Consider the following 24,578-nt stretch of genomic DNA (forward strand, 5'->3'; position numbering starts at 1 on the left):
TTATTGAAAGGAGAAGGCGCGGGGAAGGGGGGGGGGGGGGTAAAGCGAAAAACTAAAATGTTAAATTTCTTTTCATTTTAACTTTAAGCCCGATTCTCATAATTTTGTTCAACCTGACAATATTACTAAATAGACACCTCAGTTCACACATATCTTTCTGTTTGTGACGTCGGTGGAAAACATATAATATGGATTGCCAATTAACAAAGTTAAACGACGTTGAACAATGTTTCTGTGAAGAGGAGTGACTAAGGTCTCCGATCTCTGACCCAGGCGTTGGGTACAGCGTAGCTCAGCGGTAAATTACTTCTTGCCCGAATGGTACCGAGTTCGACTACCCGCCACGCTGTGTAGTCTTGGGCAAGTCACCTCGCCCTAGCTCTGTACTGCGGCTGATGCCTGGGTTATTCCAGTCTTTTTCAGTTTCGGATTTTCACCCTCACACCTATCCTTCTTGCGGAAATAGGTCCATACGAAAAAAAAACAAACAAAAAACAAAAAACAAAAAAACAAACAAACAAACAAAAATCGTGTTGATTCAATGGTTTTAACTTTTGAAAAATTGATTGAAAAGCATTTTTTAGAAAGTTGTTATTCCAACGTGAAGATATTAATTGTTGTTTTTGCTGCCCGTCTGTGAAATTTTAATTTCATTTTTACCTGTAGTAGTAGCGCATGACTACACCTCCAAATTTATTTCGTCAACCCAGCTTCTAAAGTCTTCCTCCGCCCTAAGGACGGTTTCGTAGCCACCTTCAAGTTTAGTGACTGGGCAGTGGAGGACGATGTGATCGCTGGTCTCTGGGGCTGCCTGACATTTCTGGCAGGTATATCTGCTTCGAAGTTTCCATCTGCACATATTTGATGCAGATCTGCCATGTCCAATTTAGAGGCGATTTGAGGAAGTCCAATATTTCCTGGCGTTATTGAATGCAGGCACTCTTTTGGTTGGATCTTTAATGATGTTTCCTCCTCTTGGTGTTTCCCTGTTCCACATTTCTCTCCAGTTTTCCACCACGCTGAAGTCTGCCATTTTTGTTAGGGTCTCCTGAGAAGGATCATCACGTTGCCGTCGTAAGGGAGCTTATGCGGTGCCATGACCCTGAGGGTGATACCAGCCTAGATCCAATCCTGCTGGAACAGCTGAAGATGAGTAGCCAGACCAAGAATGATCCAAACCGGCGTCCATATAAAGGGTCTTCCTTCTCCTGGACCCACACCTCCAAATCAATTTTTACCGGTCAGTCATGGCAAAAAAGGGTCGAGAACGAGGTGCGCTTCTTGCAGATCTGATAACCAAATTCATTATGGGTTCATCGTTGTAATAGAACTCTCCCAAAATAAAATATTGTCCATTACAACAATGTTATACTAGTAGAGGCCCATACTTCGATTCGGTTGTCAGAACCTGTATCATATTTTCGGTATTATGAAGCCTCCACTGGTCTAGAAAATTATGATAGTTCAATTCGAATGAAGTAAAGTACGACTATCTTTACTCTTTGCTGATGAAATCAACTTTGACATTCAGTGATATTCGTCTTCCGGTGTCCTCAATTTTTCTGCTAAACAACGGTTGGAAAAAAATAAAGAAGATAATAATAAAGGGAAAAGAATGGCCAGTAGTCGAATTGTTAGTCGCTTCATCCGATCGAATGGTCGAATTCATCAGAGGTAATTGGACACTGTAGAACGAAAGTTGTTCCTTTAATATATATTTAAAAGATAAAATCTAACCAGAACTATTGACGTCTGCTGGTCCAGTTCAGTTTACTTTCACTTTCGATAACGATAACAATACAATACAAGAATCCCTGTCATTACTATTGTTCACTGTTACCTGTTACAGTTAAAGAACTTTACTAACTGGACTTTTAGAAGTTTTGTTCAGTGTGTCGCTGTGATGAACCGTTGCTCTCTTGAACTCATAACTTTTGATTAGGTCCACGGGAGAGAATCGTGAATTGTTGATGTTGGCGATTATTGATTAATGAAATTGAAATTATTGATTATTTATTTATTATTATTAGTATTAGACACGTCTGTTATCAGTTAGGCATCTAAGTCGAAGTTTATTAATTATTAAGAGGCCAGGCACCTCGACATATTCCCTTTACTTTAATTAATAAAAGTTAATGACTAAAAGTGACGTTGCACTTGAAACCAATGCCAATATCTCAATATCATATGAAACAGCCAGTAAAAGTTACAGTTTAAGTTTAAAAATTTCGTTTCAATATTAATTCGAAATTGAAATATAGTTATGACAGTTAAAAGGCTGAAATCTCCCACTGATTTTGACCCTTAAAATACAAATTAGTATTGGAAAGTGTGATTGAAATGCACATGTCACTGATGAAATTTCATATGACACAGTTATGAAAATATCGCCTGAGCGGTAACTTAGTGAACCCTCTCCTTACCACCTTAAGCAAAGTCGTCACATTTGGTATGACACAATGTACTTTTTTTCTTATTACGATTTATTTTGTATATCAAAAACCTTGAAGAATGATCTTTGTTTAATCAATAAAAGAACATAAAGTTGTTTTGTAGAGAACTTGTTTGAGTTTAAAATATCAATTTTTCTGCTAGATAAGCCTGCTATTTTGGAAAAAATACTGAACATGGTAGGCAAGAGTTAAAGTTAAAGCATTGACCCCAAGTTGACCCGGGGTCATGCCTGCCAAATTACGGGGAATCCCGTAATGAGTTCAGTTACAGTGATATCGGGTGATGCCAGTCAATTTATGTTCATTTTCATTTCTTTGTTGTGTTCTTCACAATTAGTTAAACTCAAATTTCTTTACTCTGTAATATTTAACAAGATTTCCTGTTTCTGTTCCTATGTATTTTATGCCAGTGCTGTATATAATGATCGTGATATTTCAATCCTAACTAGACCGTTTTTCTGTAATTTACAATGCATTAAATTTTCCAATAAAAAATTGAATTCTTCAAACAAAAACATAAAACAACTTTTATTCTTCAACAAATAGAATCTATTATAATCAGACTATAAGTTGCTAAAATTCCATCCGGGCATCAACAAAATTGAGTTTATTATAATTTTTTAGAGATCATCTAGTCAAGGAGCACACTCAAGAAATTCATGATAAACATTTGAATGAATTGTTTTATAGGGTTTGTAGAAGCGTCAAGAAACACAACAGTAATGAAAAAGAATGTCAAAATATTATTGTTTCAGGATTTAAAACCAGATATTAATCTCATCTTTAATGTAAACATTGATAATGACGATGCTAAAAAGCTCTCAAAAACTATGTGCTACACATGTGTCATGACAGACTACATAATGTTGAGCTTTTGAGTTTTTTAAAAATATTTTCACTAGACGTGCTCAAAGCACTTTAGAAAGGGTTTCTAACCAACAGCAACACATAACATGCATAACTGGACATGATGCCTGTTAGGCGATATTACAATTTTTTCTGACAGAGACAATGCTATTAAAAACAAAGATGTGGGAAAGCATTGACAACAGTAACTAGTCAGTCATGTACAGTCACCACATCTGGTCGAAATAAATCTGTGATTGCAATGTTGAAAACTGCAAAAAGAATAAAGAACAGCAACAGGTCGACATTTGCAGCCCTGTTATGAAAAAGTATGGAAACAGCACAAAACATGGATAATATTCTTGCCGGGGAGAAAGTTAGTAGAGACATCCCTAACCTAACACCTTTTCTTCCGATTTTGCTGCATTGCTCTTTGAAAACAATATTTATGGTGCTTGTTTTGGACAGATTATTTCCCTTGTGCCCGTAAGGCGTGACAAGGTTCTCAGCAGATGGTAAAGGATGAAACATCCCCTATAGAGAAGTGTATGAGCAATGACTTATTATTATAATATAATGTGAAAATGTTGCATAGCAAGTTGTCTTTTTTTTTTCACCTGGATGTTTGATTTTATAAAATGGTCCCTCAAGAAGTTTTGAAATAAAACAAAAAAAACAAACAAAAAAAACAAGAACAATGAAATGCCCAGAAAAGGGTTTAAAAGTTATAAAGTAAGATACGTATTAAAAAAGAAAATATTAATGCTGAAAATCTCTGAAAACAGTTGTACTTGGTAAATAAAAACAAATTACTTCCTTGATAGAGACATAATTCAGTTATATTTTTTACATTTATGATTATGAGTTCTCATATTTTAATTTTATTATTCCCGTTTTCATTTATATATAATTGAAATTAGTAAAGGCCATTTGACCAGCTGAGGTTTTGCATTTTCTATTCCTAGACGGACATTCAGTAGTAATGTCGAAAAAGATGGACAGATTACTGATGTTTCACTGGCCGATTCTCTACCCGGACTTCCCTCGCCAAAGTATGCCTCAGTTGCTGATCAAGCTCATGATACTTATGTCACCACCTTACACAATGGTCTCCGTGTGGCATCTGAGAACAAATTTGGACAATTTTGTACTATTGGAGGTGAGTTAGATGATTTTAAGTAAGTTGTGCCAAAAAATAAGTTTGAGGTTTATATATATATATATAATAATATGTTTATATTTTATATATATATAATAATATAAGTATATACAAGATGAGCCCCAGTCTTCAATCGAATCTTGATCTCACGTCCCGCAGCTAAGAAAATGAAACGCCGCAAGTTCCATCAACCAAATCAATAAATTTCTATACTTCAAATATTATAATTTGACTTATTAATATGCCAAAATGGCAACTCACTCTCAGTTAAATTATAAACTATGTTATAAACAATGATAATATGAATGCATCTATCACTATACACAACACATAGGTTCTCAAAGCATGCATGCATGCATTCTTTTTATTATTTTTTTTCAACCTAACGACCAAATACTAAATGGAACTGAATGTTCTCAACTAACTAACATAGGATTATTTTGATAACAGAAGAAATATTGACATGAAAATACCGTCATCATTTGATTCGAACGTGCAGTCATGTGAAACTTTTTTAAAACTATAAATCAATTTTAATTGAGCTGAAACAGGTCTGTTATTGTGGAGAATTTTATGGATCCTAAACACACTTCTCTACATGCAGACATGTCTTGAAAAATTTAGTTGCTATTTATCTATTCAGTGGTTTGAGAGCATATTCAAACAGAGCGATTTCAAAAAAGTTGAAATGCATCCAATTTTATTATATTAGCTTTAAACTATTTTTTTTTTTTTTAAATAAAATTTAAAGAGTTCCTCAAAAAATGACTTTTTTGTGTGTTGATGAAATGTCTTTGGAAAATAGTATGATGATTTAAAAAGATTTTAAAGTCAAACTGTTTATTGCTTTAAAATATAATATACATCATTTTTATTAATTATTATCCACTAATGCATTACAATTTGATTGTTGAAAATTACAGTCTTGATTGACTCGGGATCCAGATATGAATCAGCATATCCAAGTGGGATGACTCATTTTATTGAGAAAATGGCTTTTGGGGTAAGTGTTGTACTAAAGCAATGTCGCTTTACTTTGTTTCTACTATGATGGAAAAAAATACGAAAACAATAAAAAACAATATGATGCGTGGCACTCAGCTAAATACAATACTAAAAACTATTTTTTAAAAAGATTTTTAAAGGTGTTAAATATTTATTTACTTGAAAGAGTTTATAGTTCAATTATACTTCGATCTAGTGAATAGTTTGTGGTCATCATTTTTACCATATCTTAAACCAAAAATGTTTAATTGTTATTATCCTAGATTTTGCGATTCTGTTTTTTTTTTTTTCTGAGAGAGGTTCTCCTTTCACAAATATATTTAACTCTTCTATTGGTGAAATATCAATATTAATGTGATTTTCAATAAATAATTTATTAAGTGTTTTTACATTTCTATTCATCTTTTTGTTTTTAATTTCCAGGCTACTCCACAGTTTTCAGACAAAGATAAAATTTTCCAGAGTCTTGAAAAAGTTGGTGGCATCTGTGATTGTCAGGGATCAAGGTAGTCATAGTTTTGTTTTGTTTTTCTTGCTACAGCGGGAATACAAATGAGAATGTAGTTTTGTTTTTTTTGTTTTTTCTTTTTGTGTTTGATTTAAAATAAATAGATAACTACACTTTTCAAAATCTCTTTCTTTATCCACAAAGGGAATTTTTTCAGTAGAGTTTATCTTGAGAAAAGATCGAGATAACCCTGGTATCAGTCTACTGCATCACCGCAAAGTGAGCAACATAGGATAAGTTTCTTGCTGAAGGAAAATACAAGATGTCAACCGTGCATTTGGAATACATTAATTTAAAAAAATAAATTTTTTTGGTAAAATACAAACATGCTTGGAGAGTTGCAATAAAATATTAGAAAATCTGAATTGATAAAGGTCTTGAAAAAATGTCATTGATTTTCAACTCACAATGAGATAAAGCAATTCAGTTTAGATTTAAATACACATCTTTATGTAGCTAATTTTTTTTTGTGTGGTAATTTTATTTCAGGGATACATTAATTTATGCAGCTTCAGCAAGAACGACGGGTATGGAACGGGTGATGAATGTCCTGTCTGATGTGGCTTTATGTCCTACATTCCCCAATGAACAGGTTTGTTGTGTGCGACCATACGGTCTGCTGTTTAACACCCAGCTCCCCAGTTCAAATTCCACTGCAGGCAGGAGGAGTCATTTCACTCACATTCTCTTACCATTCTCCAGTGGGAATGGGTGCCTTGATGATAAAACTATTGTCTTTGTCTAAAAAAATTGTCATACATAACGATTTACAGGTATCATGTTTCATCTTCAATTTAAGGGTTGCTGAGTTTGGGACTCCTCTTAAGTGCTTTGAGCACATTTAATGGACACTGGGTTATATAAAAGCTCAAGTTATCTGAAGGATTTTTTTTTTCTAGGTTTGTTTTAATTTAATTTTGTTTTTCTTTGATCCCTTTTTAATCTATAAAGCACAAGTTCTTTTTAGTCACCCTTTATTCCAAAGCTAGACTGATATTATATTTTATTGCACATTAGAAATAAAGTTTCTTGCTTAAAGAAATAACAGAAACGAAAATGGTACACTAACTAGTAAATATTGTTACTTAATGTTAATGATATTTGGTTATGAAATATTGTTTTACCAACTTTTTAATGAGTAGGTTTATTTACTCGGAATTTTGTTATTTCAGATTGAAGATGCTCGTCAATTCATAAAGTTTGAACTTGAATCATTACAAATGGATCCAAATCCAGAGCAGATTCTGATGGAAATGATTCATGCAGTAAGTTTTCTTGTCACTCTAAACGTTTCAACAAGCTTATTGATTCATGACAATTATCTGAAGCAGACAAAGCCAAAAGATAAATACAAGAAAAAGAAAATCCAAACAATCAGCTTGTCTCAACGGGGGATTGAACTTCATTACTGGTCAGACGCGCTATTATTACACCATTGAGGTAACCTAAAAGTTGGGGTCATTTTAATGCTTATATTCTTTGCAAAAGTACATTTTTCGTCGTGAACCCTTGCCTTCCATCACAAAACATAAACATTGAACACGATATTACTAAAATGAAGACATTAGACTATGTTCCATTTTTACTTTGAATGCAGTAACATTTCTGGAATTTGTCCCAGGTAGTTCTTGTTTTGTGAATATTTCGATTTTATTGCCTTATTCATTCAATTTGGTAAAAATATGCTGATAATGCTGGTTTTCATGTCAACCCTATTTTTTCCTTTTCTTTCCTTTGTTTTCATTTTGAAAATCCATTTCAAGTTCAAGATGAATAAAATAATAATTTTTTTTAGACCTGTAAATTCTCAGTCAATTAACTGAAATCAGTCAATTTGTCAAATTCAAATATTTAAAAAAAGGAAAGAAAGAAAGAAAGAAATAAAAAAAGAAAGAATTCACAAATCGTAGTCCATGACCGTAAAGTAATTAAGAGTGTTCCACAGCGCTACGCATAGCTCATGGGGACCGTTTATATTAACGATGTATATATTGCCAACACTAAGCGACGCTTTTATAAAAGGCGTGTCTGAACACTTCCCTGGGTATTTTCACACATCCTTCGTTAAATTATTTTTTCACTTTCCAAACCCGTCGTGATCCCAACTGTAGCCAATTTTAACTGAGCCACCGAGCGATAAATTTCACTGTTTCATCTAAGCCAAAATTGACCACATTTACCTGGCGAGTCTCAAAACTATGATAAAGTAAAGTAAATTGCGAATGCCAGAAGTACGTTATGTAGACACCTTCAAATCGAAAGTTAGGATAGATTGCTACAAGCACATTTCGATTGCCTCACTTTGTAAACAAACTGGTTGATCGTTTCTTCACTGATTGAGTACCTGATTATAAGGAACAATGGTAAGTAGCCTAATTAATCCCCGTGCGAATCAGGACGTTTTCTGCCATTGTTTTGCTCAAGCCCAAGCGAGCTTGCTGTTTTGTGGCGATTTACCTTCATTTCGATTCTTTAAATTTTTCCGCTACGCCTGTCGAAGTTTCTTCTTGATAATTCACTTCTACTTAATAATTCAGTGTATTGGCCTGAAGTCATATTTATTTAAGTTTTTTTTTTCTGTCATTTACTGATTGAAAATCAAGTTTGCTCATTGCTACATTATTCTAATGTTCTCACAATGGCTGAGCTGTTCGTGGATCGCAATTCAATTCAGACTTGTCGAGCATCGATAAAGATGTGAGGAATAAATTCAATTGGTCATGGCTAGAAGTTAAAGATGATAATGGTGGTTATTTTTCTGACTATGTCAAAAAAATTCCAGAGGCAGGAATATGACTTTGATGAAGTCATCTTTACCTATATGAATGACATGCTTATCTAGCATTCCTTCTACATCAGATTATGGCAGTCATACTTCCAGTAAGAAATAACACCCACCATTTTAATGTAATGTATTTATCACTCTGCTCTCCAATGATGCCCTTATTTTTAAAAAAATAATTGAATCTTCAGTTTGTCGAGTTTCAGTCAATTTTTATAGAGCTCATTTACAGGTCTATTTTTTGAATGGTGAATGTCCTGGACTAAAAATGTCACTAGCTCCATACAACCCTTGCCTACGTAGTTTATATACTTTTTTGGCTCTTTCTAAGAAATAACAACTTTATAGAAGAGTTGTCCATTCTATCAATGGTATGAAGAACTGCCTCAGAAGAAAAATAGAACTACCCACCTTAAATCAATATGAGCTTTGGTTTAAGTTTTAATTTATCAATAAAAGATTTAGTCCTCTGTCCCTTCCCAGCCACACAAAATATTTTTGGCTCAAAAACAGGTTTTTTTAATTGCAGTCAAAATTGCAGATATATTTGTTCTATTTTTTCCATATGTCTCAACCAGGCTGCTTACTCAAGAAATACTATTGGTCTGCCTAGAATTTGTCCTGAAGAGAACGTTTCAAAAATTGACAGTTCCATTTTGTATAAATATATGAAAGATCACCATCACCCCAAAAACACAGTCATTGCTGGAGTGGGCGTAGACCACGACTCCCTGGTTAAACTGGCACAAAAGTACTTTGTGGAGGACAAAAAGCCAATCTGGTTAAACAATGGAGAGAAATGGGGCGATAACGAACCTGCAACTAAGTGTATTTCTCAATATACAGGTGGCATTATAAAGGTTGGTAGTTTCTCTTGTTTATCCAACATAGATGTCACATGTCATGAAAATAATAGTAATAATGATAGTATTGATGATAATGATAATAGTAACGAAATAATAATAATAATAATAGTAATATGATGATAATGATGAAATGTCGCTATATTTTCGATGACAAAGGAAAAAAAAGTAATGAATTTGAAAATGATAAATTTAGAAAAAAATAGTTTGCTGGTACTAGGAGTATTTTGAATCTATAATCTGTTCTTTCTACAGACAGAGAAAGATTTGTCCAATGTCAGCCTGGGTCCCACCCCAATGCCAGAATTGGCCCATGTGGTATTTGGCCTGGAAAGTTGTGGCCATAAAGACCCAGATTTCATTGCTTACTGTGTCCTCAACATGATGCTAGGAGGTGGTGGATCTTTCTCCGCTGGGGGTCCTGGTAAAGGAATGTATACACGACTGTACTTGAATGTTTTGAATAGGTCAGTTTTATCAATTCATTTTTATTCTTTTGTCACGGGTTCTAACACCTGAAAGTTGTCCATCAGAGTGATTAGACCCATGTAGTCTGAGTGTATTCCAGTTTAAAATAAACAATAGTTTAAATAAATAAGATTTGGTCTTGTCGGTCCTGTTCCAATAAACAGCTCTGTGCCATAATAGATCTTTTGTCCCAATCTCTATAGCTTCCCCCCCCCCCCCCCCCCCCCCCCCCCCCCCCCCCCCCGCACAAGAAAAAAAAAAAAAAGAAACAAAGTAAAATCTTAAACATCTAGGCTGGCTAATGACAAGACTATGAATTCGTCATTGTAAACAGTCACCCATTAATTTTTATGACTAAGGGTGGCCACCTGGCTTTTGCCCATCAGCTTGTTTCTTTGGATACGATATACCATCCTGGCCTTAAGGAGTTTGTCATTAAGTGGACTCCACTGTAGTTTGGAAATAAAGTTTGGTTAAAAATAATTAACTGTGCGGTGGCCCAGAAACTTTTAGTTTGGAATTTTGTACAAATCTAGAGAGGTAAATATGTGAGAAAATTTGTACTTATAACACTGATTCTCACAAGAAGGTTAAGTTATGTATAAGTTTCAGAATTACAGGGTGCAAAAATGAAAGTGTTGAATTCCAACTATTTTACTCAAATTCAGGATTTTTTAATGAGTTATATTATTCTTATTTATTTTCTTTTGATAAAATGTACATTAATATTATATTTTTATGATTTGATGAAAGCTACTTTACTTCTCTTTTTTTTTTTTTTTTTAATTTTATTATGATTATTTAAAAAAAATTTTTTTTTCGTTGTAAAGGTATGTGTGGATAGAGAGTGCAACGGCCTATAACCATGCCTATGAAGACAGTGGCCTGTTTTGTATTCATGCCAGTGCACATCCCTCTCAGGTATTATATATCTCAATACAAGGTGATTCAATATAATATGAACACTTAATGTTAATTATTTACAATAAATTCAATTGAGATGTGCACATTTTAGGGTTGACTTGTATTTTAATGTTGTCGCATTCTAATGATGTGTGTCGGTTTATGATATATTGTTCACATTTTATTGAATCACCCTATACCATATCTAAAGAAACTTTGAACTTTTTCTGCCCTTAGTATTTAACACCAATGACATCTTCAACTCACTTTGTTCTGAAATCAACAATTTTCTATTTTCTGGTTGCCAAATGTGGTTTCTGTTTGAAATCTGAAAATATGAAAAAGTGTTTATAGAACAGCGCCAGACACAGCAGAAAGAAAAAGAAAAATCAGCCTCCCTCGATTGGGTATCAAACATCAAGACATAATGGTCATGATCACTGGTCTGTTACAATCATCATCATTATCATCAGCAATTTTAATGACTAGGAATATGAGGTTCGATCACCAGTCAAGGCCGGCTGATGTTTTGGAGCCTTGTATTTTTCATTCTGCTTTGTCTGGCACTGTTTCATACACTTCATTTCAGATTTTTATCTGCCTACTCCATAATTTGTCACTTTGATTGAAAAATAGCATTTCTCTGCTTTGTTTACACTTGCTGGTGAGTTGGGCTCGAAATGAATATTGAGTTGATTTTTTAGGTTTATTGAAGTAATGGTATACAGGCTGTTTTTGGCTTGACAATTCAATATTCACTTGTTTATGATGAACAATATAGCATTCCTTAAAAAATATGATAAATCCTTGCTATTAGAACTTTACTGGCTCCCAGTTGAAGAATGTTTTCAATGTAAAATGCCATGTTTTGTTGTTAATGTATAACCCAGAAATCCCCATCTTACCTCAGAAAATGTTTAAGTACTTACAAACCGTCCAGGTCACTCCATTCACAAATGGGTACTACTAATAGTAGTAAAGTAGTAGTAGTAGTAGTAGTAGTAGTAGTAGTAGTAGTAGTAGTAGTAGTAGTAGTAAGCCTCACAGTTGCGGGTGGTTGGATGGGAGCATCACCCTTGAATCGTATACCTATGATGTTCGCATGGGTGTACGATCCGATAGTGATGTCGTTTCTTCTTCTCTTTACTAGCCTATCCTGCTTCTTTGGTTTGTGATTGTATTTTTGACAGGGGATATTTTTTTTTCTGTAAATCTTCTGCCTGTTTGTTCTTGGTTATTTATAATTTAACTTATGATATCTTTAGGTTATGATTTTGATTTACATTTGTACTATTTTTGTTAGATTGCTTGTTTTTTTGTTTCAGCGGTCTCTCATATAACCTCAATTGTGTTGGAAGAGAACTAAAGCAACAAACAAAAAAAAACAAAAACAAAAACAAAAAAAAAAAAGCCTCACAGTCCGAATGACGCTTGCTGAGAATTGTGTGATTCAGTCATGGTCGATAAGTATAGCTGCTCTCTCCATCCATGTTGTTAATTATTTCCATTGATCACGCTCCTGGGCCAGAGTTTTGAGGCTGTACTAAACTCTGTATAATTAAACCACGATTGAAGATGCATGGAGAAAGATCATTTTATAATTCAGACCCTAAAGTTTGGGGATTCTCTCCCCAAAACTGTAAGAGATGCACCAAACATCACCATTTCAAAATCTAGATTAAAACATCATTTATTTTATGAGAAATATCTGGCATAGTGCCTTTTAATAGATGGCCTGTGTGTTTATGTCATGATATTATTGAAGCCAAGGTGAATACTTGATATTTCCTGAATTGCATTTTGTTTTACAAAGGCTAAAAGGTATGCTTCATTTTTTAATTTTTTTTTTGGGGGGGGGGGGGGGGGGGGGGTTGCTATCATTATATTGTAAAATCGGGCCTTTCCGAAAATTAAGGGGCTATGTCTGAAAAGTGACATTTGAGGCTTTTATTTTCTAAATTGTTTTTGTATTCAATGATTATCATCATTTTTAGTTTTTATATTTATTATCATCATTATGATTGTTGTAATAATTTTATTTTTCATTCATTATTATAAACATATTTCTTTTATTTCCCTCAGTTAAGAGAGCTTGTGGAGGTCATTCTCAGAGAAATTGTGTTCACATCCAGTATCGTGTATCAGGTAACCAAAATAGTCCTAATAGTCCTTTACTTAATATCACACCAGTTAAGACATTATGTCATTGACTGAAATTAAATGAAAACAAAAAAAAAAAAAAAAGAATAAGATATCTTTAAAAAATGGCTGTAATACTTAACCCAGAGCATTTCAGACTCAAAACCCTTCTTCAGCCAATTAAATTGGTAATATTTCATGTGAAGTCTGGGTTATATCCAAAGTATGAACTTTTTGATGTTTTAGTTATTGGTTCAAGAATTGGGTTTGAGCCTGAAACATTCTGTGTTGTATATTTCGTTCTTTTATTTAGAAGCTGTTATATTATTTGTGGTTTAATACCTTTATTTTTTAATAGTCTGCAGCTTTGTTTTGCAGTATAGTATTCTCTGTGAAAGGAGAAAAGTTGATTTTGGAATTGTTCAAATTGACATGAAGAGCGGTTTCTCAAATTTCACCACATCAATTTTCCACTTTTTTGAGATTTTTATCCCATGGCCTAAATTGAAATGTAAACTTTATTGTAATTATCTATTTCCATAATAATTTTACATTTATATCAACTTGAGGTTGGTTACAATGAAATAATAGGCCCAAAGAGAGATTCTAGCAGAAATAATCCTCAAATTTTCAAAATGGGAAAAAAAAATTGAATGAAGAGTTTTGGAAACCCACTCTTCACATTGATGCTAAGAATTTAGTTAGAATCATCACCAGATCTGCTTGCCAGATCAATTTTACCAACACACGAAATTATGTGTAACTTTAACGTTTATAGTCTATTAGAGGGACTTGGCTAATAACCAATCACCCAGCCTGTATTCTAAAAACATTTACAAAGATCCAAGTGACATCATCTTCATTCATAGGCTAACTGATCCAATGATCATAAATACAAAATAGTAATCTTAACAAGGTCAACTCCCGACTGGATTATTATTACTAATCTATTTAACATATTGATCCTCTCGTCCTCCTAATTTCTTTAGTTTCTCCTATGGTGAGAGTCAACATTACAAAGATCAGTTTTTTGTATTTATGATCATTGGATCAGTTTGCCTAATTCTTTTCTAATGGAAACTGATGTTTTCTTTTCAAATTCTTGAACTTTCATATCATGCAGTAAGTTTCAAATGAATCACTATTGACTCTTCATAATTCTGTGTTGTGGTTTTTAACCACCCTATGGATCAACTTCACATACTCTTGATACATTTGAAATTCATTTCTGTGTGCTGGTATTTTAGAGATCATTATTACTTATTATTAAGAACATTTCACACTAACATCATGTGAACCGCACACAGCATTGACACATATTTTCATACCACTCAAGTATTTATTTATGCACTGAATTTTATCTGTTATTTTATCATCTGCTCCATACGGCACAAGGGGCTTTGTTCCGCTTCTTTTTGTTTACATTTTGAGAATGCACTTGCTGACTATGATGTGCCAAATACTTTTCTGCTGTCTATCTGAATTTTTTTGTGATGATAGTATTGTTTTTACTGTTTTTGTTATTAGCTGAAGAAGGGTTTTGAGCCTGAAATATTCTGTGTTTGGTATTTTCTTCTTTTTTTTAAGCTGTTGTATTCATTTTTGTTCATAATTTTTTACAGCCCACAGCTTCTAGCTTGGTATCACTTTTTTTGAGATTTAGAACATTCTTGTAATCGCTAAATTTTGACTTAAAAGTCTTGAATTTTAGAATATATCCTAATTTAAAATTCTGAGTTACCACCATGGATTGATTTGTTTACAGGATGAATTGAGTCGAGCTAAGCGTCAGTTACAGTCAATGTTGATGATGAATCTGGAGGTGAGGCCAGTTGTGTTCGAGGACATTGGACGTCAGGTGTTGGCGGGATCCAAGAGGAGGACAGCACAGTATTATTACGATGAAATTGGTGAGTTTTCAAAGACTGAAATCATTATTTTGACATTTTACTTACTTCCCATCATTCTTGGAGATGGATTTGGTTTTTAACCCTCAAAATGTTGGCCCTGTTTTCCAATCTTGGATGGCAGATATCTGGGGGGGGGAGGGATTAGAAATATGAACTTAAGGTCTTTGCAATGAAAGAAATTGTATTTGTTCCCCACTATGAAGAATAGAAATTAACCACAAGTTTCATGTTTGTGGCTATAGATTCAATTTCCTACATCTTGTTCACCCTGGCATAATACCGCTTTGAGAATATGGGTCACAAATCTAATTTATTAATGGGAATGTTTTACAAATTGACATGCGTTTTGAAAGAACTGACTCAGGTACATGCTTTTAATGCCTTAAAAAAAAAAAAACAGAATAAGAAATATTATTTTATGATTCATATATGGCATAACATATGGTGATAATACTAGAAAGGTGAAGGAAAATCTACCTTAATCAGTGATCTATTGATTAGTTTAAGAGGAAATTGAATGCCATCTCACAAATTGCTTCAATTGGTATGTAAACTAAATACGAAAGTACAATTCTAGTTAAAGAAATAACAAAGCTTCAGTGATTTATAACAGCATAAATGACTGAACTGAAATCAATACTAAAAATGAGTTTTTGACGCAGATCACCTATTGGCCGATGATAATTATTCCTGCACAAAAGAACCCCGATAAATATTGATAGTGAACTATGTTAAAGAGATCAAAAGTTTCTATGTTAGTATTTCTTATTATTATCAACGAGGAATTGATGGTTCAAGCATTACTAAGACTTAACCAATCAGAATATTTTCTGCCATATAGCCCGCTGCGTCCCCTTAACTTTATTTCCAGTCAACAAAATGGCCTGGCAAACATTTTTCTAAATTGCATAGCTACCTTGAGTACATGCCAAGCAGAATAATAGGTCAGTCATACACTTAGTGAGTATTTACCACAATATTTTGACACACTGATGAAGGAATTGCATTGCAACATCTGATGACACTATGCATTTTATTCAATCATCTGTTTTGAAATTGTGAGTGATGCTCGGGATCAGTAGGCTGTTTTTGGGTCGTCAGTTCACAGTTATCAGTAGAAACCGAGGGCAAAATAACTTACTTTATTTTAAATTTTCGGGTAAAAAATAAAACCATTGAAATGTTTATTTTGGCTAGTTTTAATAAAATTGTACAATAACTGACGTCATTTACAAAAAGTTATCTACTGTGTGTTGATTGAATAACCTGAGACTCATACTATAAGATAATAGTAAATAAGGCATCCATGTCAATAGTTTACCAAGCCATTGCAACAAGAGGTCACATCGCCATTAGGCAGAAACATCAATTTTGTGTTGCTTTTTCAAATCACCATCATTTGTTTTCTTTTAACTTTTTACTTAATGATAATAATAATAATGAAATGATAATATTAGACTTTTATAGAGCGTATTGTATCCTCAACCACGAGGCTCTTGGCGCTTGTATGAAGTCAAGTCATTCGTTTATGATATTTACTTTGATGTTCAGAAACTTTGATTTGTTTTTTATTATCATTGATTGTCTTATTGGAAATTCATGTTCTTATATTTCTTTAGCTGTTTGTTAATCTAATGCTTTCTCCACAGCCAAAATTACAGAGAGCGACATTCAGCGAGTTGCCCAGAGGATGTTGAGAGGTCGACTGTCTGTGGCTGCCTACGGCACCCTGGATGATCTCCCCTCTTACAGTGATATGGAGTCAGCTTTATTGACCAAAGATGGCAGGATGCCAGGAAAACAATCCTATTCCTTTTTCAGGAGATAGTTTGATTTCATTATATTGTGTCACTATTCACCTTAACATGTTATTAAGACGGGGTAAATGAGATGCGGAAAAAAAAAAAAAATTAATTGGAACAACCAGAATTGTGAAAAATTAGTTTTTGTCTTTGTAAGAGATTAAATTCATTCACCATAAACCATGTTTTTTACCCAAGCTTCGTAGTCTTGACTAGAAATTCAGCTTTTAGCTTCTAAATCAGTGCTGATGGTTTCCTTGAATCTGCGAAAATCCGCAATTTTAGAGGAGAGGAGGAATTTCCTCCTTTAAAGAAATTACATTATCCCTACTCAAATATACTGGCTGTAAGAGACTTGGTGTGTGATGGAACAAATTGGTGCAGTTCCCCACTCCCCAAAAGTTAGCTAGAGTATCAATGATAGATTATCCTATGAATTGCTCTAAAACTGGGGGTTAGTGCAGTTAAAACGGGGCTTAAATTTAATCATTCAAAGATTTTTCTCTTTTTTCACTTTTTTGTCGCCATTAACACTGTTAAATCACTCAGACATAATACCGTTTTGAGACAGTAAGTTTCATATTTTTTATAACACTGGAGGTGAAAAATATCTTTCTTATTTGCAAACTTAAGTCAGCAAAAGGACGTGATGATTGCAAACACAATTTTGTGAGAGAGCTTATTGTTATGAGATTTGTTTTTTTTCTGTTCTGATCAGCATTTTTGTAAAATACCTCATGAATGTTGCGCTGGAAAATAAAATGTAAGTTTTGTGAGATTTATTTTTATTTGTTGCCAATTATTGATAGGTGTATTTGCCAATTGAAGAAAAAGTAAAATCCTTTGTGAAATGGCAATGTGTTTGTCATGTATGGAATACCATTCTTAATTACTATTCTTTCTGTGGGTTATGATTCAGAAGTGTGAGTACAGATTGTTTTTGTACCAAATTATGTTATAAAGGTTGATTCAATAAAATGTGAAAACTTCATGTGTACTCTAATGCGTTCATTTGAAGTGTGCACATTTTAGGTTTGAAATTTAACTTTTACTTTAAAATAATGATGTATTTAGGTTTTGATATAATGTTCAGATTTTATTGAATTACCCTGTATTATTTCATTGCAATCATCTCACTCATGGAGGAGACAGTGTGTTAAAAAATAACTGAAAACCTTTACAAGTAAACTAGATTAGTGAAAGGGAATAATAAGTTTTTAGAAGCTTAGGACTTGTTGTAATGTACAAAAATAAATATCGCATTTTCAAAAAGGACAGTAAAACTGAAAATGGAACAATACATGCTCAAAACCCCTCTTCAGCTAAATAAAAACAGTAAAAACCTTAATACATCACTTTGAATACTGACAGTATGGCAGAACAGTATCAGACATTGTGTTAAAAAATAACTGAAAACCTTTACAAGTAAACTAGATTAGTGAAAGGGAATAATAAGTTTTTAGAGGCTTAGGACTGTTAAAAGTAATGTACAAAAATAAATATCGCATTTTCAAAAAAGGACAGTAAAACTGAAGATGGAACAATACATTCTCAAAACCCCTCTTTGGCTAAATAAAAACAGTAAAAACCTTAATACATCACTTTGAATACTGACAGTATGGCAGAACAGTATCAGGAAGTCAAAGAGACATTTCGACTTCATATTTGTTGACATAATGTGCTTAATACTCTTCTGTCATCTGTCTGTATTAATAATGATGTATTATCGTTATTACTGTATTTGTTATTGGCTGAAGAAGGGGTTTGAACCAGTAACGTTCTGTGTTTGGTATTTTAATTTTTTTTGAAGCAGTTATATTCATTACTAGTTAGGAAGCCCGAAGGATATGAGAGTGAATCTAACTGGAGTGTCATTATGTAGTTATGCCGTAAGAGAGAATTGATACAACTATGAATTTGACTGTGTGCATAGTCTATTCAACACATTCTGAAATCACACTAATATTGCTTTTCAATGATAACTATCTATTTTGGTGCTATTCGGTGCTTTAGTGAGGTGAGTTACTCTACGAAATGAAGATTTGATCAGATTTAAATGTCATTGTGGACAATGGAGAAGTATAAAACATAAGATAAGAATTTTAAGAAAGACGAAAATGTGATTGAGTGGGTTAATGCTTTGGTATGAATCTTTGTTCAGATTATAGACTTGACTTAACATTGTTGTAATGGACAATATTTTGCATTGGTTTATAAGTATTTCCATTACAACAATGAGCTAACAACAATTTGGGTTGACAGACTTGTAAATAAGTACGACTTGAATCAGTTGATTAATTGGATTCAATAGTCTGATGTCACGCCGCCCGGCAACGGCGGCCATCTTGGTTCTAAACAAAGAAAATCATTACTTTTTATTCTTCATGCTGGCTAGAACTTTTCATATGTCTTATGATCAGAATGTGTAAAAGTCAAAACATGGTCAATTTTATGTTGTTGTTTTTTCCTCTGGATACGCTTTTATGGTCGCCGGAGAATATCTCATACGGGCGTCCGCCATTGTTCCGATAGTTTCGAGCCAGTGTTACTAAGTTACCATGCGTCATTAGGAAGGAAGTGACGTTACAACTGTTGAATCCTATTGTATATTGTGAAATTGTTGCAGGTTTCATCTAATGTTTTTCAGACTGTGTTTGAATATTTTAAGATTCAATGCAAAATTTGATTATGTAGAGTGAAATTTTTAAAATGGAAGTTAAATTTTATTAAAGCTCCCTCTATTTTCAGTCGTACTGCAAATTGTGATTTCCTCTATTTGCAGTAGTACTGCATAGTAGTGGATATCGTTCCTTTCAGTTATTTGCAGTAGATTTTTATTATTCTTATCATTATTATTATTTTGCGTTTCATTGACGATGAGGATGATGTGTCTGTTGTTGTGTAGTAGTGGTGGTGGTGGTTGTGGTTGTAGTGGTGTTGATGATAATGTGGTGGTGATAGTGATGATGACGACGGTAAGGATTATAATGATGATGTAATGGTGGTGGTGGTTGCTGTAGTTTTGATAACGATGTGGAGGTAGCTGTGGTAGTGGTAGTAATGATGATGATGCAGTTGAAATAGTAATGTAGTTTATTGATGGTGGTGGTGGTTGTTATTATATTGATAACAATGTGGTGTTAAGCTGTGGTAGGGTAATAATGATGATATAGTGGTGGTTTTAGTAGTAGATGTAATTTATTGATGGTAACTTTTATTCTTTTTATGACCATTGAGGTACGAGTCAAGAGCAATGGCGAGAGTGAGACTACTGAGAGAGAGAAAGAGAGTTTCTGGAACCTATATAAAATTTATTTAACTAACTGTAAACAAAACAGTAGACGGGGACAGAACTATTCATTAATCTATGAGATAAGTTCTGATAGATTTCAAGATGTGAACGAATGATCACGTCGGAGAGATGGGGGAAATTTTCATGGATTGAAACAACACAATCTAGTCAAGTTTCAGATTTGAAGGAAAAATTGAAATGTTCAAAATCTCAATTCTCAGTCACACACAATGTTACAACCATCCCTCCTTTTCTTTCCTTCTCAAACTAACACTCTTTCATTCAACTTCAAGCCATTCAACAACACCGCCATTTTGAACAGTTAATAACAGTGTTGTGTTCAGTGAGGGGAACAAACTGGTTTTCAGGTCAGGAGAGCGCTTCTTACTACTGCAAATAGGGATTTAAATATTACTGCAAATAAGCAAGGTAGTGTGAATAGAAATGGGGGGAAAAAGTCTTTTTGTACGTTTACTGTTTGAGGTAAGATTTGAATTTGGAAATTGTTTATATATTGTGAAATAATTTGCAATTCTCAATTTGTTCTGTGATGATTTTAAGTTGTGTAAGAAACATTAAGTGAGTGTGAGTGCGAGAATAAGTCTGATTGTGATATTAACATTGTAGATTTTGAAAGAATAGAATAAACTGTTGGTTTTGAATATTTTTGGTTGATAGAGGATTTTGTTGTTTTTGGGGTTTTAACACCTTTAGGGAGACGTAAGTCTTGAATAAAAAATTTTAAAAAGAAGACCACAGTCTCAAGACATAACAAAATGCATAGTGAAGAACATTTCAGGCTCAAAATACTTCTTCAGCCAACAAGAAAAAGAGTTTTTGGCAAGATGAGGATTATTGTAATCAATCAATATTTTTTATCAGAGTAAGGCAGTACAGTCAAGTCATATCAATAGACTGGCTCATTAACTCCTTGTAAAAAATGAGGTTTTGTGGTATATGCTATCACACTGAGTTTCTCACTTACGGCTCTGAGTTCGAGTCTTGCTGTGAGGTCACGCAAAGTTGAGTCCATGGGAAAGGCTCTTTACTAACAATTTCTAACCCTATTCAGGTGACTGGGTGGGGTTCCTGACCTTCCATAGTGGGCAGGGAGGTATTTACTGTGTCTTCTATCCCTCAATATCTGTTTTCCTACGTGCTTTCTGTATTTGTATTGGAATGAGGTTACTTGGTTTTGTCCTGGCCGGATACCTTGGTTGAGAGAGAAACAGTCTATAGTTAGCTTTGGGAGATATTTTTTTCCTTGTAAATCATCTCTCTGTTATGTACTGTTATTTTGTTTTATTCTTAACACATGATTTGTAAACATTTGAGTGGGTCCTGCTTTGTGGGGACTTATGCTGGTGTCTGGGTGAGACTTTTAGGTGATTTCAAACTAAGTACACTGATAGTGTGCTCTTGGAATCTACATCTGTTCCCGATTTGAACCTTTTCCCCTTGTCTTACTTTTTCCTCAAGTCCTTTTAATTGTCCATCTCTTGTACTATCCAATTTTCTTCCTTGTTACTGGTGCTGATATGACCCAAATGTGTTGCAAGCGCCGTAAAACTCTTAAAAAACAAACAAGCCTATTCAGGTGTAAAATGAGCACTTGGCTGGTCATACTGTTGTATCTGTTGGAAAAAAAAAATGTAATGGTACCTTACAGAACAGGCATCATGTCTAATCTTGCATGTTAAATGTTGCTATTGGCTTGAGGCCCTTATAAAACCCTTTGAGCACATATCCGTATGGGATCTTTTGACCTCCTTTTGTGGGCAAAGGGGTCACTTACTATGTCTTCTATCTCCCATATTTGTTTTCTTTTTCCATGGTATTCTCTGTCTTTGTTCCGGATTAAGATAGCTCAGGATTTTTTTCCTGGTTCTGGCAGGAATCCTAAGCTCAGGGAGACAGTCAAAGGTATGGGGTTTTTTTTGGGAGAGATTAATTTTTTCCCCTCTGTATATCATCTCTCCGTTACGTAAGAGTTATTAGTATAATTGAATTAATGTAAACATTAAAGTGTCTCCTTTAAAGCGGGATCCTTTGACTTTGCTTTTGCCTGGATGGAACTTTAATGTAGTCAAAATAGGCACATCTGTGAGATCTACTATTCCCTTTTTGAATCAGTCCCCTTTGTCTTGCTTTTTTAAATGGTGCTTTTAACTTTAGATCTACAACTTTTCCTCCATTATGTTCCTTTTTATTTTTATTGGCGCTCAAGTGACCTTACATGTCGTAAGCGCAGCAAAACCACAAAAAGCAAATGAAACTTGAGCACATTTTATAGTGATTATTGCACTACGTATATATTATATTATTTAATTTAATTTAAACGTTCAAACTCATGACACACGAGTCGGAAATCACAATTCTGGTTAAAAATGCTAAATGTCTATGAATGATTCTAGCTCTTAAAACTACAAAACGATAAACTGATGGTGCCCTTTAGTTGTGTCCATCATAATGAAAAATATACTGAGGACAACTCACATAGAAACAGTATTTCAAAGGTCTTGATTATTTCTAATAGTGAACAATAGTCACATACATATAAAGAATGATACGCCACAGAGATATCAGTCGCTTATAAGTGGACGCTTGTAATTATTATTTAATCACTAATCAAGGGACTGAAGCAGCCAGACAAAACGCATTCAATCAATATATCCATGATATCAGGATAGACCAAATTACAGTAATATCACTGGGAGATGATATTTTTTTTTTCCTGGATGGGGTTACTGACCTTCCATAGTGGGTAGGGGGGTACATACTGCATCTTCTATCCCCTTATATCTGTTTTCCAACATGCTTTTTCTATTTCTGTCTTTGTCTTGGAATGAGATTACTTGGTTTTGTCCGGGCCCTAGCTGGGAGGGAAACGGTGAAATGCATAGTTATTGTTTTGGGAGATGATATTTTTTTCCTTGATAATCATCTCTCTGTTATGTATTATTATATTTGTTATTTTGAATGTTTAATGTAGGCATTTGAATGTGTTCCTCTTTGTTGGATTTTGTGCTTGTGTCCGGATGAGACTTATAGGTGATCTCAAACTAAGTACATTGGTAGTTTGCTCTTGTAATCTACATCTGATCCCTATTTGTTCCCAGTTCCCCTTTGTCTTTCTTTTTCTTGGGTTTCTTTAATTGTAATTCAAGGACTTTTTACTTTCCCATTTTCTTCCTTTTTACTGGCGCTGATATAACCTAAATGTATTGCAAGCGCCGTAAAACCCTTAAATAAAACAAAAACAAACAGTAATATCACCTGGATGAAAATACTCTAATAGACTGGGGACTCATTCAGATGGTAACAATCTTTTTTTTTTAAACCGCTTCGCGCTACAAAAACCTGGATACACCCCGGCAAATGCATTTATGGTTCTAAAGGACCACTTCATTATTATAAGCTATTGCAACCTGTCTTATTTCTTTATTGAATAATTGTAGTGCTAGTGACCAAGGTAAGGAAGGTTTCTTTAATCTCTTGTGTGTTTGAGAGGCTGACTGGTGTGAAAAGATCAGCAAATCGCCGTACTCTTAGGAACAAATACATTTTAAAGATTTTGGCAAGGAAACTCATCCTTCAAATATGGATCGATAAAAATGGCCCTCATCTTGTCAAAAACTTTCAAACCTAGGACTTCCTTGGAGTTACAGTTTTGAGAGTTTTTGACACAATGAGCTTCATTTTAACCTATCGATATTTGAGGGACAAGTTTTCAGGTCAAATATTTTAAAATGTGTATTTTCAAAGTACGACAGTAAAGTGGACACCGGTCAGTGAGAGTGGACAGAGAGTTTTCTCCATAACCAGTGAGGCATAGCTACAACGTTAACAATAACCCTGTGACGCCTGATTAAATAATAACAAGTTTGTCTCGATGAAAACCCCTCGGCGATTTGGCTTGCCTAGCAAGGGTGAATAATCTTGTGAGACGAATACAGTGGAGCTTTAGTATAGCAGGTCCGGATAAAGCAGGCACCCGATTATAACAAGAGTCTTTAAATCCCCGTTTTCTCTCCCTCTTTGTCTTAAGTAAAATTTACCGGCTATAGTAGAGCCTAATCGGTTATAACAGGGGCGCGAAACCCACTCATATCTCCAAATACAATGCATACGCTCAGCTAATGGCAATCGAGAGATAAGCTAGGCCAAGATCATAAATACTTTGTGTGTGTGCGTGTGTAGGCTACTTACTACTCTTGGTTTATTTCCTTTGAAATTCAGCTGTAACAGGATTCAGTTTTAACAGGGATTTCAGGCCATCACTGTTATACCGAAATTCCAATGTACTATCAAAGTGTGTGTGTGTGTGTGTGTATATATATATATATATATATATATATATATATATATATATATATATATGTGTGTGTGTGTGTGTGTGTGTGTGTGTGTGCTTGTTTTGTTTTTATATATATATATATATATAATAT

At 34.0% G+C, this 24,578-nt stretch overlaps 1 protein-coding gene across 1 annotated transcript; it reads left to right on the plus strand.

The window, feature by feature from the left end:
• Positions 1-1,522: 1,522 nt before the first annotated feature.
• On the plus strand, positions 1,523-20,792 carry LOC144968636 (mitochondrial-processing peptidase subunit alpha-like). The gene is made up of 12 exons (XM_078907169.1): positions 1,523-1,674; positions 4,265-4,458; positions 5,382-5,461; positions 5,887-5,969; positions 6,461-6,563; positions 7,144-7,236; positions 9,332-9,613; positions 9,872-10,083; positions 10,915-11,005; positions 13,070-13,132; positions 14,892-15,036; positions 16,686-20,792. Exons 1-12 carry the CDS (start codon positions 1,616-1,618, stop codon positions 16,862-16,864), a joined length of 1,584 nt encoding a protein of 527 aa, XP_078763295.1. The 5' UTR covers positions 1,523-1,615; the 3' UTR covers positions 16,865-20,792.
• The last annotated feature ends 3,786 nt before the right edge of the window (positions 20,793-24,578 follow it).

The sequence above is a fragment of the Berghia stephanieae genome, chromosome 3, assembly GCF_034508935.2.
Source record: "Berghia stephanieae isolate SIO BIC M18660-M18661 chromosome 3, UCSD_Bste_1.3, whole genome shotgun sequence".
In the NCBI taxonomy this organism is placed as follows: Eukaryota; Metazoa; Mollusca; class Gastropoda; order Nudibranchia; family Aeolidiidae; genus Berghia; species Berghia stephanieae.